The sequence below is a fragment of the Anabas testudineus genome, chromosome 14, assembly GCF_900324465.2.
Source record: "Anabas testudineus chromosome 14, fAnaTes1.2, whole genome shotgun sequence".
NCBI lineage: Eukaryota > Metazoa > Chordata > Actinopteri > Anabantiformes > Anabantidae > Anabas > Anabas testudineus.
The window spans coordinates 17,243,979-17,257,995 of NC_046623.1; the positions used below are offsets into that span (position 1 = coordinate 17,243,979).

At 34.4% G+C, this 14,017-nt stretch overlaps 1 protein-coding gene and 2 long non-coding RNA genes across 4 annotated transcripts; all 3 read right to left on the bottom strand.

Moving 5' to 3' along the window:
• Positions 1-476: 476 nt before the first annotated feature.
• Positions 477-2,862, bottom strand: LOC113170887. The gene is made up of 3 exons (XR_003299668.1): positions 2,596-2,862; positions 2,295-2,423; positions 477-2,011 (listed from the first exon to the last, which is right to left on the bottom strand). It is a non-coding gene; the product is annotated as an uncharacterized LOC113170887 (long non-coding RNA).
• A 3,459-nt stretch (positions 2,863-6,321) lies between these two features.
• Positions 6,322-9,001, bottom strand: LOC113170886. Of its 2 annotated transcripts, none has more exons than XM_026373191.1 (6): positions 8,556-9,001; positions 8,344-8,415; positions 7,790-8,065; positions 7,084-7,401; positions 6,857-6,982; positions 6,322-6,633 (listed from the first exon to the last, which is right to left on the bottom strand). In XM_026373191.1, the coding sequence occupies exons 2-6, from the start codon at positions 8,396-8,398 to the stop codon at positions 6,590-6,592; spliced, it is 819 nt and encodes a 272-aa protein (XP_026228976.1). In that variant the 5' UTR covers positions 8,399-8,415; positions 8,556-9,001; the 3' UTR covers positions 6,322-6,589. The 2 variants fall into 2 exon arrangements, with proteins under 2 accessions (XP_026228976.1, XP_026228975.1); XM_026373190.1 differs by having other exon boundaries at positions 7,790-8,119; positions 8,556-9,000.
• Positions 9,002-11,679: 2,678 nt separating this feature from the next.
• On the bottom strand, positions 11,680-13,203 carry LOC113170659. The gene is made up of 3 exons (XR_003299657.1): positions 13,143-13,203; positions 11,950-12,246; positions 11,680-11,803 (listed from the first exon to the last, which is right to left on the bottom strand). It is a non-coding gene; the product is annotated as an uncharacterized LOC113170659 (long non-coding RNA).
• Between the last annotated feature and the right edge of the window lie 814 nt (positions 13,204-14,017).

Genomic DNA, 14,017 nt, shown 5'->3' on the forward strand with positions numbered 1-14,017 from the left:
CACCGCTTTAGAATAGGATGTCTTCACTGTGGCTTTTTGACTGGCCTGTGAATTTTCCACTGACAGTTTTGTAGTATATGTCTTGTCTTTTTATCTTGCTGTGTGGAGAGAATTGAGGAAGTGGTTATTTGCTGTCAACTACGTACTACTGTAGCACTAAACTAATTATACTGAAGTTTCTGATTCAGAACTAAAAATTCAGCACATAGGTTTACTGCAGAGGACATTTGTGACCTCTTTGTTTTTTAAAGTGAAACTAGATTAGACACCCAGCCATCTCACATTGTTCACAGCTTTCATTTGAAATCACACCTTTGTCTGTTCTCAGCTTTAGACGTAGCAACGTTTCTATATTTAATTACAGAGAAGAAAAAAATCTGGTTTATAGAAAGACTGGTGATCATCCTCATTTAGACTGAACAATCCGAGAATTAACACTGGAGGCACAAGTTTTATTAATTTCAGCCACAGCTCAATGTTAAATATCAGTCATCAATAATACATGTGTAAACAACTGTACACAACACACACGTAGATACGCTGAGAGATACCGCTAGCTGACTTCCTCTTCAACTTTACTGCCCTATTTCCTCACTACTAAAAACCTTTCTCGACATTTTGCTTCTGAGAATTGTACCAATCAAGGCTGAATGTGTGGTGGCATGGTGTTATGTTTACTGTCTCCTTGCAAGGACTCGTGGTGTCTTTCTGTGTGCGTGTTCTCCTCATGCCTGCGTGGCTTTCCTCCTGATTGTCCAGCTTCCTCCCACAGTCCAAAGATATATGTATGTTATGTTTAACTGGTGAATTTTCTCTTTTGTGTGACTGGTTGACTGACTGTATATTTATCAGCCCTGTGATACTACTACGTAGATAGCTTGGATTTGTTCCACCACTCTTCTGAGCCATAAGAGGAAAAGCGCTGAGGATGATGACTGGATGGATGTCAGTCTAAACATGTACAGATAAATATCTATAAAACCTGAAGTTCTTAAGATTGTTATCAGATGCTTAACTGTCATGGTGCAAGGCGACTAGGTTCTTATGTTGTACTAATATTTGCCTCAAATAACCATATTGTTTACATGTGACACTATTTGTGAAGTGAATTTTATCACTGACTAAACCAACAAAATGTATCTGTGAATTCATCCTTTAAACTCAGACAATGAGTCAGTCAATCAGAAGGATTATTTACAGTTATTGGTCATAAGACAGGTAGCATTTGAATTTCAGTTTTTAACAGAGATTTGATCTACTCTGTAGATGAAGGCAGAAAAAAAGCAATAGCAACAGCCTATGTTGACTGGGGGCTGATTTGAGACACAAAGCACAGCTGCATTTCAGAAAACCCACAGACAGTGGTTACTTGTGAGAAGATTAAACACACTTTTCAAAGGCTGCTGCCTTTTTTTGATTTGAGAAAGCCCTGCGCACCGATTAGTAGCTTTACAAACCTAAAACTAGTCTTGAAACAGTAATGGTGCTGTGGACAAGTACAGCATTTACAGAAAACAAAAATAGAAAACACATGATTAAATGTATGTATGTTGTTTACTCATCTTTATGTAATTATAGAAAGATCACTTTGGCTCCATCTTTCAGTCAGAAATAGTCACTACATTTAAAGTAAAAAATGCTGTTCTGGAACACCTGGACTTGCTTTAAGTTCTTCCATCCAGGAGGCTTCATCATGGCTTCAACCATGACCTCGATGAGACTGTTCAGTCACTACGTTGCTAATGGTTTGTAGTTTGATCTGGTAAAGTCTACAATGACACATTACAAAACCGATTACAGAAAGGTAAATCACATTACAGGTGTGATTACAGAATATAGGTAATGCACACACAAACATCAGTCTATAAATGTAAAAAAAAAAAAGGCAATGAGGTTTAGGAAGGGTAAGTTAGGGTAGAATAAAATGATGAGTTGTTAGGTGATTGTTGCTGGTTTTCTCCACATCTTTGTATTTCAATATTTGTATAGATGATTTCATTTTCACAGTTACCTGGAAAAAAATTAAACAACAATGAGGTGTGTTTTCAGGTGGCAAATTATCAATTTTTTTTATCTTATCACTTTTAAATGTGTGGCTGGATAGTGTTGTGGTAAGATTGCTGCCATCCGTGCAGGACACTGGCATTCAAATCCCGGCTGTATCTACAGTAGGGTTCCTTAGGCAAGACCTCCTCACGCTCACCTCGCCTTTTACCTTGTACTGTACTTGAAGTCGCTTTGAATAAAAGCATCTGCCATAACTAAATGTAAATGAATGTAATTCGAATACTTACGCTCATGAACAGTTGGCGGTCTTTGTTTGTTAAAAAGTTTTTTTCTACCAAGATACAGAGCCACAAGGAGAAGGAGAGTGAAAACACCAGCTATCACAGCCACAGTCACAGCAGGGAGTGAAGTAAAATCTAAAAAAAACAAAAAACACAAAGACGGTTAGATTAGATTCCAACATGACACAAGTTACCAAAATATCTCAGGAGTAGATGTGAATTTAATAAATAAAAAATAAGAATGTTGGGGATGCCAGATGTTCTCCAAACATTCAAATAAAAAGAGCTGATATTTTAGCTACTGTACCTTTACAGCCTGTCAGGTAAATAGCTGTTTCATGTTTGCTGACCTTGTTCCACACCTTACACGTCAGATTTCCTGTCCGCTGACCATGTAAACCGATGACAACATCTGAAACACTAGATTCATCTTGTTTAGCTGTACTCTGAGTTAGTGACAGTATGTTTTCTGCCCAGTTACTTGGAGTCACACTCTGATCTCTGATATGTATCAGTAGTTCATTGTCCAATCTCAAACTGAACTCTACTCCATCTCCTTCAGAGGAACAGCTGACCTTTATCTGTTCATATGACAGACACGTCTGGGACATAGCTGGTGCTGATACTTGAGCTGAAAGACATACATCCAAATATACAGTAAATACAGTACATAGTTACTGTATATTACTATTACTACTATTACTCTGTTATACTTTATTTCCTGTCACTGCCAACTAACAGTTTTCTGGAGACCACCCCTACCTAGTAAATAGTAGAAGTGTGCTAGATACAGCAGTTTAAGAACTTACATTAACTAATATTAACAAGCGACCTGTACCCTGGTGTCTTATGCAGATTACATCTTCTAATAAGTGTAAGAATACTACCATTTATCTTTTGGATTAATATTTAACACTCAACCCCACATGTTTTTGTGCCTACCTTGTATTTCTAGTTGGCCAATTACTTTTTTCACTAAAGCACCTTTAGAGTCAAATTCCTCCAGCGTGTACTCTCCAGAGTGTCTTTTCTTTGCTTCCCCGAGGTTGAGAGTTCCATGGGTGAAGAGTTCAGACTGAGTCTGTGAGTCTGCATATTCTTCATTCAGAGTCACTATTTCATTTTTGATTCTTCTTAAAATCAGATATTTGTTGTCTTTTATCAGCTTAATTTCTGTACTTGCTGTGTTTGGAAGATGAAAAAGCAGCAACTGTCCAACTAAACCAAAACACTGCAAAGTTTCAGTAGATTCAGAGAAATTGCACTCTGTGGATGCTAAAAAAAAACAAAATACAAATTAAAACCAAATTAAAACATTATTTACATTACAGTATTTTTGTACTTTTATATCATACTTTCTTGTGAAATATTCAACATTTTTATTACAAATTTTTGTTCCAGTGATGCATTTACATATTTTATTAAAACATGTCTAACTCAAAAGATTGAATCATAATTGAATAATTGTCAATACACCATACTGTTAACTACTTTAACATACTTAACATACTTTTTGCCAGCGCTGCTGTGGCCAAAGCGAAGATCATCATGTACATGGAAATCATTATTTTGCTGTTGTAACACAAAAATAATATATATATATATTAAGTCATATTTATTTTATTATTTTATTTACTTAATAACTCAATTTACTACATATATGCATATAACACATTACATTAAAAAGTAAATGTATTATATTAAAATTAAAGTAGTAAAGCTCTAATAAATATAGAGCATAAAAAATGATCAAGCCAATGAAGTTTGTTCGTACAATGGTAGCTTTAATACCATAACATAAGTCTACTTATGTTAAAACTGCAACTCACCAGATTCACTGTGATGTGTCGTCGTCTTTGAGGCTGCGTGATGATGACCTTTGAATTTTCCACTGACAGACTGGCTGCTTTATGCTCTGTTTTTTTTCTGGTCGTCTTTCTGACTGAGAAGATTCAAGGAAGCAGCTATTGTGTTGTTGCTCACTACTTTATGGTAATTTGAGATTCACTACGTAGTTAGAAACTCGCTGAGCATCTTGTACCAGACAGTCCTTCAATAAAAGCTACTGTATATTTTCTCAGACCACATTAGTACTAGTACTAGAAGTATTTCTTGCACCAAGTACATACCTTCTACAATGTCCTTTTTGAGCTATTTAAGTGTGACATAATTCACTCGTCGTGTGGATACCATTGGACTTCACATTTAGTTTTAATTATTTAAACAGTGTTATATGAGCTCCTATTAAATGAATTCTGTCTGAGTATTTATGGCTTCTGTGCTTCTAGTGTGACTTTAATACACACAAAAATAGAAAAGAGATCATTGAAAACACATTCTATTAGTAACAATACACATGATATTTCATATGGCATTTTTTGCATTGATGTGGAGATGTGACCACACATCCTGTAGATGCAGAAATGTTGAGCATAAATCAGTATTTGTAACTCTCCATGTTAAAACATTGCACTGTAGATGTGAATAGTGACAGGCTGTATGTTTGCAGCTTTGTAAAACTCAGTTGTACAGTGGTTTTGTGGTTTTTAAGCTTGTGTGCACCATGTTCTATTCACTTAACTATGATTACAATGGATGATGATTCAAGGGCAAGAGATGTTGTTGTTTTGTGTTTGGTTGGTTTTTGCATAATGTACTGTATGGTAACCCTGCTGAGATTTTATGGGCAAAATGACTGCTGCTGACGAGGTAGTTCCCCCACTGAGTTCTGCAGAGCACTTTATTTTAAAGTACTAATACACTAACTTACACTATTGAACTTGATTCTGTTGAAAATACGAAGTTACACGTTCAGTCTAGATTTAGTTCACATGCACTATAATTAAAGTCTAAAATTTGAAATGTTCAGGCCTTTTTAAAGTCTGTTCTTGTTCAGATTAAATGAGAAAACCACTTTGAAAACCTTATTTCTGAGAATACAATTTGAAAGGTTGTCATCAAAGCAAACATTGGAGGTATCAGGAATACATTTGTCACTTTATTGTACATTGATTCTATAAACTAAATCTCCAAAGATGAAACTGAATTGATGAGTGGTTAATCTGTTCTAAAGTAAAGAAGTTGTGAGATGCACCAGTCAAAAACCTTCTCCTTCAGTAGTTTTTCTTTATTTGTATTATTCTCAATACTGCAGATATTGAAGACATGAATATTGTGACACAGCATTAAATAACCCAGAATATACATTATTTTATTATATTTGTCATTGTCCAAAGTAGCTACATTTAGCTTTGGCTCACTGGTAATATTCATTCGATTTATAAGATAGCTCCTGGAATGGTTTTCAAATCACAGACTGCTTTGTCAAGAGTTAACAACTTAAAAACAAGAGCTACTAAGCAATGTGAGAGCCAGGTTCACAAACGTCTGCATCACCAAAACATTCTCACACACAGCAGAAGTAAAGTAAAATTAAACCCATGAGTGAAACTGACAGTTATAACCACAGCCCAATTCTGTCCTTTGCTGCTACAGCTACAGGTCTGCATTTGGCAGACGTTCACCAGCTCAGAAGAAACTCACCGCCTCTGCTGTAAACACACAAAGACACAACTGTTTCTGTTTGACAGAATTGTTCATTTAGTTTCATTAAACATTACAATGAAGACTGCCAACCACTTAGAGGGTTTAAAGATTTATTTGTGCGTATAATTCTGTGAAAAGGGATGTGTTTGACAACATAACAGCTGACATGATAATTGCAATAGACTTTGCATCAGTTAATCTAATGCTGCAAAACAGAGAGACTGTAGAAACTGTTTTAGCATATCAACATAGACATATTTTCATTTAGGAAATACATTGTCAAAAGATTGTAGCATGTTTGGCTCTTTTAATCATGGTATCAAATACTGAGGAGTGATTGCAGTGCGGTGAATCATCATCTCGTTTTCAAATAGTGTTTTTTTTAATGTTCAGTGTCACTGTGGTTTTATATGTTAATCAGTAATTGCGGTTGTATTTCATTTTACTTAACCAAAGTCACGACATTTAAAGATTTGACAATAACAGATCTTTTTTTTTTTTTTTTTTTTTTTTGCAATACGGCAGGAAGTGATGACACTAGAGTGAAAAGGAAATCTGTTCGCTGTGAAATGTGGAAGCCTTTCAAAATATGTTAACATGTCAGATATAATAAAGCAAACTACTGAAAAAAGCACAAAGCAGATTTCCCTGTTTTAAAGTTGTAGTTGGCAAATCGAAAGAAAGGAAACTCATTTCTAAAGATTGAAGATACACAGAGAAGACATTTTTAAAATGGGTTTTAGTTGGTTATCATCCTATATGTAACAGAGGAGTAGAGAAAATGCTTCTTTGGAAATACCTGTAAAAGTAAAAAGAATAAACAAACTTAGAATGATTTAATTTAAAAAAAAGGATGATGGAAATGGCTCCACGTAGCAGAAAATAGCAAACCACAAATGCTGAAATTATTAAAAAAACATTTAAAAGCCTTTATAAAACTTACAATATAATATATGATAATATAATATATAATACAGCTAACATACAGTAGCAATAGCTATCATAGATTTTTTTAATCTTACCTTCATTAATAGGCAGGGTTCTTGTTTTGTTATATACAAGACAGAAAGTAAGACTCAGAGCCAAAATAATTGTGGCAACACCAGCTGTCATGGCCACTGTTGCAAAATGGACGCCAAGAGAAGTCTCTAATAGAAGGACATCACCAAGATATAATTTTTTTTATAACAAAATATAAATGGAAGCTGACATTAAGCAGCAAAAGACAATCATTGTATAAATACATTACCATTACAGGCTGTCAGGTGAAAAGCTGTCTCATGTCTGCTGATCTTGTTCCAAACATGACACGTCAGGTTTCCTTTGAGCTGACCATGTAAGCCGATAGTAACATTGGAAACAATGGATTGGTCATGTTTAAATATCCTCTCTTCTTTTGACTGGATGTTTGTTGTGCAGTTACTTGGAGTCAGACTGTGAACTCTGTGTATCAGTAAAAGACCATCCAGCCTCAAAATCAGCTCTACTCCTTCTTTAGAGAAGCAGCTGACCTTCATTTCTTCTGGTGACAAACAAATTTGAGTCACAGTTGGTTCTGACAGTGGAGCTGAAACACAAACAATTACTTAAAAGTACAGTAAATACACAACAAAATGCAAAGTTCTGCTTTTATGTGCTGTCTAGTTTAGTTTTAATGGATGAATGAAGTTTTGACGCCTTCAACAGCGATGACGAATGAAACATTAACTTGTTGTTCTTTAAAAAAAAAAAACAATTTAGAGGATTTGCATTATTAGGTAAGTATCAATGAATATTTATGGATCTTTTTAGGTAACACAAATATTTAAACAACTCATTTATTAGAGAATAAACATTTCCCAATGTGTGTTTAATGCAGAAAAATACTGGTTGTATTGTATCTACACTGTAGAAATACAGAATTACTATAACTATAATTTATATTCTTCCAAAAAAAAATCAAAATATAATCTCACCTTGTATTTCTAGATGTACACTGACCATTTTCAGTAAAGTGCCATTAGGTCTAAATTCTTCCAGCGTGTAATGTCCAGAGTGTCTTTCTTTTGCACTGCCAAGGTTAAACGTTCCCCTGGTGATGAGATCAAACTGATTGTTTGACGCCACAAATTCCTCATTTAGAGTCACCGTCTGATTCTTGACTCTTTTTAAAATCCGATATTTGCTGTCCTTTGTTAGTGTAAACTCTGTATTTGCTGTATTTGGCAGATGAAAAAGCAGCGACTGTCCTACTGCACCAAAACACAGACTTTGAGGAGGATCAGAGAATTGGCATTCAATAAATCCTATAAAAAATATATTAAAATTATCAAAAAGGCAATTTTATGTATCATATTACTAAGAATAACAATAAAAATTATTGGAAAATTTCAAAAAATCTATTTTAGATTTAGAAACTGTTTAAATTGACTGTCTTAACTTTTCTTTCCTACTAAATTGACTTTTTTCCTATCACATTATATACAACAAACTGTAAAGTACAATAATTAAATTTTACACTGGAATTTACCTTTTGCCAGAGCTGTTGATGCCATAGTGGTGATAATCATGTAGATGGAAATCATTGTTTCAATATTTTTTTCTGTAACACATGTAAACATGTAACATTACCAGAGAAAGATGTTGTTAGTTTAGAGTCAAACATGTTAAATAAAACATCTTAAATAATAGAAACTGTAAGAACTTATCAGTGTTTCTGTTAATTTTAAAACCATCACTCACTACTTTTACAGTCGTGATGTCTTCTTTGTGGCTGTTTAATGGTTGACCTGCGAGTTTGTATGGTTGTCTTCCACCCAGCAGTTTGGGTTAGATGTTGAGATATTCTTCTCTCTTTGCCTTCTTGTGTTGCAGTAATGACAGATGTGGTTAGAGCAGAGTCACCCCCCAACTTACAAGTGAACAAGCATTCACGGCTTCTACAGATATAAACTTACTGAACTTTTAACAGCATTTAACATCTAACAGCAGCAAATAGAAAAAATTGCTATTGATTTCTGAAGTATGCACCCAAAAAATAACTTTACATAACAAAAATCAAACTAGCTAATAGTTAGTTACCGTGTCACAGGCATCACATAGTACTATATGTCAATTTATACCACATATGAGACTGACAGTTACAAACCACAGCTTTTTTTTTTCCTGTCTTTGCTACAGCAACACATTTGAAACTCTTACAGATCCAGGAGGGACTTACCTCATCTCTGGTGTACAAATGTGGTTAGAGTTGCTGTAGGTTTGTTTGTATGAATCAGTATGAGTGGGCAATATAGTAAAACATTTTATCACACATGGTAAATATCTGTTATCACAGTCTAAATAAAGTTTTCCATAAGTCATAATGACTCTTTTTGTGTTAAATTCCCTTAAAATTGTATTTAAGCAGATTCAGAACATGAAAAGTTAAGTGTAATGAATGGATCTTAATAAATATAAACATTTATTGTGTTTTTTTTTTTTCCAGGGCAGAAAGCAACAGCTAGTGCTGGGAGGTTTGTACTATGTACCAACATCTGAAAACTCAACAAGCTTGTCAGTATTGTAAGGGGCCGTAGGAGTACAAAAAGCCATCTATATACATAATTAACCTCCTTACTGAGAGCCAACCAAAACTCCCTCTTGATAGTTAATCTCATTCCACACCTGGGGTCTTGTATGCTTGACCACTGCAGGACTAATTACACCAATCTTGTTCCTTGTATCCACATTTGAAAGAATAATACTGTTAGATGTGCTTCTGTAACTGGTCGCCACCCAACAGATGCCATTTTAGAACTTGTATGTATTTATACAAAATACATTTTATATATACAGTTTGCATGCGTATTTGTATGAATATATGTGCAAAATGTTGCATTCTGCAGTCTCGCCACTAGATGCCACTAAATATTTCATAGTTAACACATTGTATCTTTAAAGCAGTGATAAACTTGAAATATGTCTGCAGTACTGTTTCCATAGCAATTAATTACATTTTGTGAATCTTAATCATATCATCATATCTATGATATCATATATTATTCTGAAGGGGAAAAAGGTCTAATTGCAGGTCTAATTCCACATTGTAACAAAATTGATTGACATGCTTCATTTGCTGGTTCAGCAACTTATCACAAAGTGTAAATGATGTCTGCCGCAGCTCAGACACTACATAGTAGCACTATACTGCAAGTGCTGCTCAGCTCAGTGCCCTGATTTTTAGAGTTTGTGTTGTTCTTGATGGACCCCACTGCACGCATGTCAGAAATGTTCTTTAAAGACATGTTTGTTGTTGTGTTCTGCCTCACTGTACTGTAACCTCACAACATTCAGCTTATCCAGGTCCACTTTGTTTCTCAAGGCTCTGGTCAATCTCTGAATCACATTTATGTTGCAATAGACAAAAATGACTGGCACACTAATACCAGTCATCACCTTCCAGCCAGTCATGGAAAGTGAAACGCGAGGGACGGGAGCAGCAGGAAGCAACAGAGGAAGAGGCAGAAAACACCAAACCAGTGGTACCTATTTATCTGTGAGTGTGTTCTAAGTTTATTCATTCATTGTTTTACTGAGGTGATGTTCACACACAAAGAGACAAAGACAGAGAGGTTGAACTCTTTCAGCACCATGGAGAGACACAGAAAATCTGTTTTACGTCTTCTGAGTTAGAATATCAGGCTTTAAATGTTCAGCACCATGGAGAGAGGCTGGAGACTAACAGTTATGAACTATTTCGTTTATGTAAGTACCTGTGCAGCAGCTGCTAACTTATGTCCTAGACTAGCTAGAGCTGCCAGTGTAGCTGTGGAGTGATCCAGAGCAAGGATCCGAGGGTTAAAAGGGGGGGAAATTATATTTTTAAGTAATCAGAGTCTGCCGTTGCAAAATGCAATTAATGGCTGCCGTTCAAACTGAAAATACCACAGTATTTAAAAAAAACAAACATACAAGTGGCTGTATTGGTGTGAGAATATGAAATGAGTTCCAGAAAGGCCAGTTAGATGTATGACTTTCGATAAAGAACTGTATAGTGGTTTGTAATACTGTATGATATATAATTCTTGAGTAGAAGGTAATCAAATAATCTACCAGTGGTACATCTGCTCAAACGTTATTAACATTGGCAGCTCAGTACGTTGCTATTCCGACATGCAAAGAGGAACTTTGGCTTCATCTTGTGGCGATAAATGGTGCCTACATGTTTTTTTTTTTACTTAGTACTAACTTCTTACTGCAAGAAGACAAATCCTTCACATGTCAGCTATGAGTAAATTGTTCATTGACAAACTAGTAACGTAGTAATGTTTGTTTTTTTGTATTATCATATCTTCATTTGGTTTGACAATTTGTGTGGAAAATTTGAAAATTGTCGTGTGTGTGTGTGATAAATGAGCTACAAGTTAAAAATTATTGTCTAGATTTGACAGAAAATGAAATCACAGACTGGAATTCTAATTTTTTCACAACAAAATGCTCAGTTGAACAAAAACTCCAGTCAACAGGTGGAAATTGATTTCACCTTTTATTCCAAGCCATAAAGATTGATCTCATTTTTATTTTAATGTTATGGTTCAGGTTTCTGATGAGATTATGTTCAGGGATTAAAAATCATTTGTGCTTTTTAATTACCAAGTAGAAAAATCATGTTGAATTGTTATGAGTTGGGTCTGGTTTTCTTCACTTTAACTTCAGTGTAGACAACTTCTAAGTTACCTGCAAAAATTAAAAACACAGTTTTTAAGCAATTCCCTGTTGCATAAGCGTAATGCAATAGTTATTTAAAAATCCACAAAACTCTGGTAACCTAACATCAGACCTCAGACAGAGGAAGACATGAGAGAACATCTTTCACTTACTCTCATTAACGGTCGTGGGTCTTGGTTTTCTCTTAAGTTTCATTATACCAAGAAACAGAGCCACAAAGAGGAGAATGACAACAGCAGCGATCACAGCCACAGTCACAGCAGGAAATGCAGAAATAACATCTTAAAAAACACAAATTTCAAAGTAAATTCAATAGCCGTGGATGTGAATTTTTTATAAAACCTTAAAGATGCACAGTTTTAGAGACTAAAACAATAATTTTTATTTACGGCAGTGAAGAGGTTTTATAGTAAATTAAATACTGTACCTTTACAGTCTGTCAGGTGAATAACTGTTTCATGTCTGCTGACTTTGTTCCACACCTTACACTTCAGGTTTCCTGTTCTCTGACCATTTAAATAGACGGTAACATCTGAAATGCTGGATTTGTCTGGTTCAGCCAGTGACAGTGTGTTTACTGTACAGTTCACTGGAGTGAGACACATCAGTAACTGACTGTCCAAACTCAAACTGAACTCTACTCCGTGTCCTTCAGAGGAGCAGCTGACCTTCATCTCTTCTGGTGACAAACACACTTGGGACACAGCTGGTTGTGACACTGGAGCTGAAACACAAACACATAGTCAGATACTAAATACAGTTTGTTATGGAAGTGCCACTTCAAACTCTTTATATTATAAAGAGATATTCATTTACTTTTCATCCCCTGTGAAAATAAAATACCCTGTGGAAATCTCACAGCTATTCACAATATTTGGCAGAGGGGCTCAATCTTATGGCCTGGTAATAGTTCAAAAGCCAGTATCTGTAATGAGGTTGGGGGCCATTAGTTCACACAGCATGGGTGATCTGCTTGTGTGACATAATGTGATATTATTAGTAATAAAATAAATATTAAAACAATGTTGTGAATTTACAATTCAAAGTTAGCATATTTTAAAATATGCAAATTCTTCAGTTTTCAAAACATCCCTACTTTTCTGGAAATGTATATAGACTCTTAAAACATACGTTAAAAATTTATCAAAGTGAACTCAAATCTTCTAAACAGTCTTTCTAATTAAAAATGGAAATATTGTATAAATATGATGTTGGAATGAATTTTGGAACAGAACACGTTCACTCAAGCACAATGATATCATAGGTTCATAATCTATGGGAGATGTAGGATGTTAACCTTCTGTAGACAAACAATACACATTAATTCATTTAAAATATAATTACAAATGTAAGAAATGTAAAAAAAATGTATTCTATATTTGCTTTTAATTTAAAAACAAATAAATTGACGGCCAGTGGCTGTAAAAGATAAAACAATAATACATAATAACAATAATAATATATTTTTTTAGAACAGAACCCCTGTTATAAATGATCTAATTTTAATTAGGTTGTACAGTCGATTTGCAAAAGTAGAGAGATAGCTGTCGCTGTGGTTATCAGTAGCGTTTAATATGCACCAACATGTTTATTATATACATACATAAATGTTCAACCTACCTTGTATTTCTAGATGAACAGTGACTCTTTTTTGAAAAGTACCATTAGATCTAAATTCTTCCAATGTGTAATTTCCAGAGTGCGTCTTCTTTGCTTTACCAAGGTAGAAAGTTCCAGTGTTGGGGAGTTTTGACTGATTCCGACTCTGTATTTGTGCATAGTCTCCTTTCAGAATCACAGTCTGATTTTTAACTTTTAAAATCAGACGTTTGTCATCCTTTATCAGTGTCATCTCTTTATCAGATGTATTTGGCAGATGAAAGCACAATGGCTGTCCTGCTTCAAAATACTTGTGACTTTCAGTAGGTTCAGAGAATATGCATTCATTAGACCCTAAAAAAAAAAGATAATATATAATACACAAATAAAACATTTTATGTCGAGGAGGGAAAATATTTATTTTATTTATTGTTCTGTATAATTTCTGTATTAAATCTACTTACACTGAATTTCAGAATTGTTTGCCTTTGTAACATTTTTTTACATTCATTTTTACAAAATGTACCTTTTGCCAGAGTCATTGTTGCCACAGCAGTGATGATCAGACAGATAGAAATCATCGTTTGCCTACAATAACACACAAGTCACATTTTTATTTTATATATATATATATATATATATATGTGTGTATATATACATATATATATTTTTTTTTTTTTTTTGAATTTGTTGATTAATTTATGTAGCTGTTAGTTTAACTTTATGATTCAAATTAAGCCTTAACAATATCAGTAGCATGTATACATTTTATGTTGTCAAACTATACAAACCTATATAAAAGTTAATTCAGTAGTGCTTATAATATTAAAGCATGTTTTAGCTCACTGTAATTAATCTACTTTAAATTTCAAGCTCTCTCTCACCTCTATGACAAT

Coding starts and splice junctions, on each gene's coding strand:
- LOC113170886 (XM_026373190.1), bottom strand. CDS start 8,398: ATGATTTCCATCTACATGATTATCACCACTATGGCATCAACAGCTCTG. Junction 8,120..8,343: donor ATCAACAGCTCTGGCAAAAG/GTAAATTCCAGT, acceptor TATTTTTTATAG/GATTTATTGAATGCCAATTC. Junction 7,402..7,789: donor TGTACATCTAGAAATACAAG/GTGAGATTATAT, acceptor TTTGTGTTTCAG/CTCCACTGTCAGAACCAACT.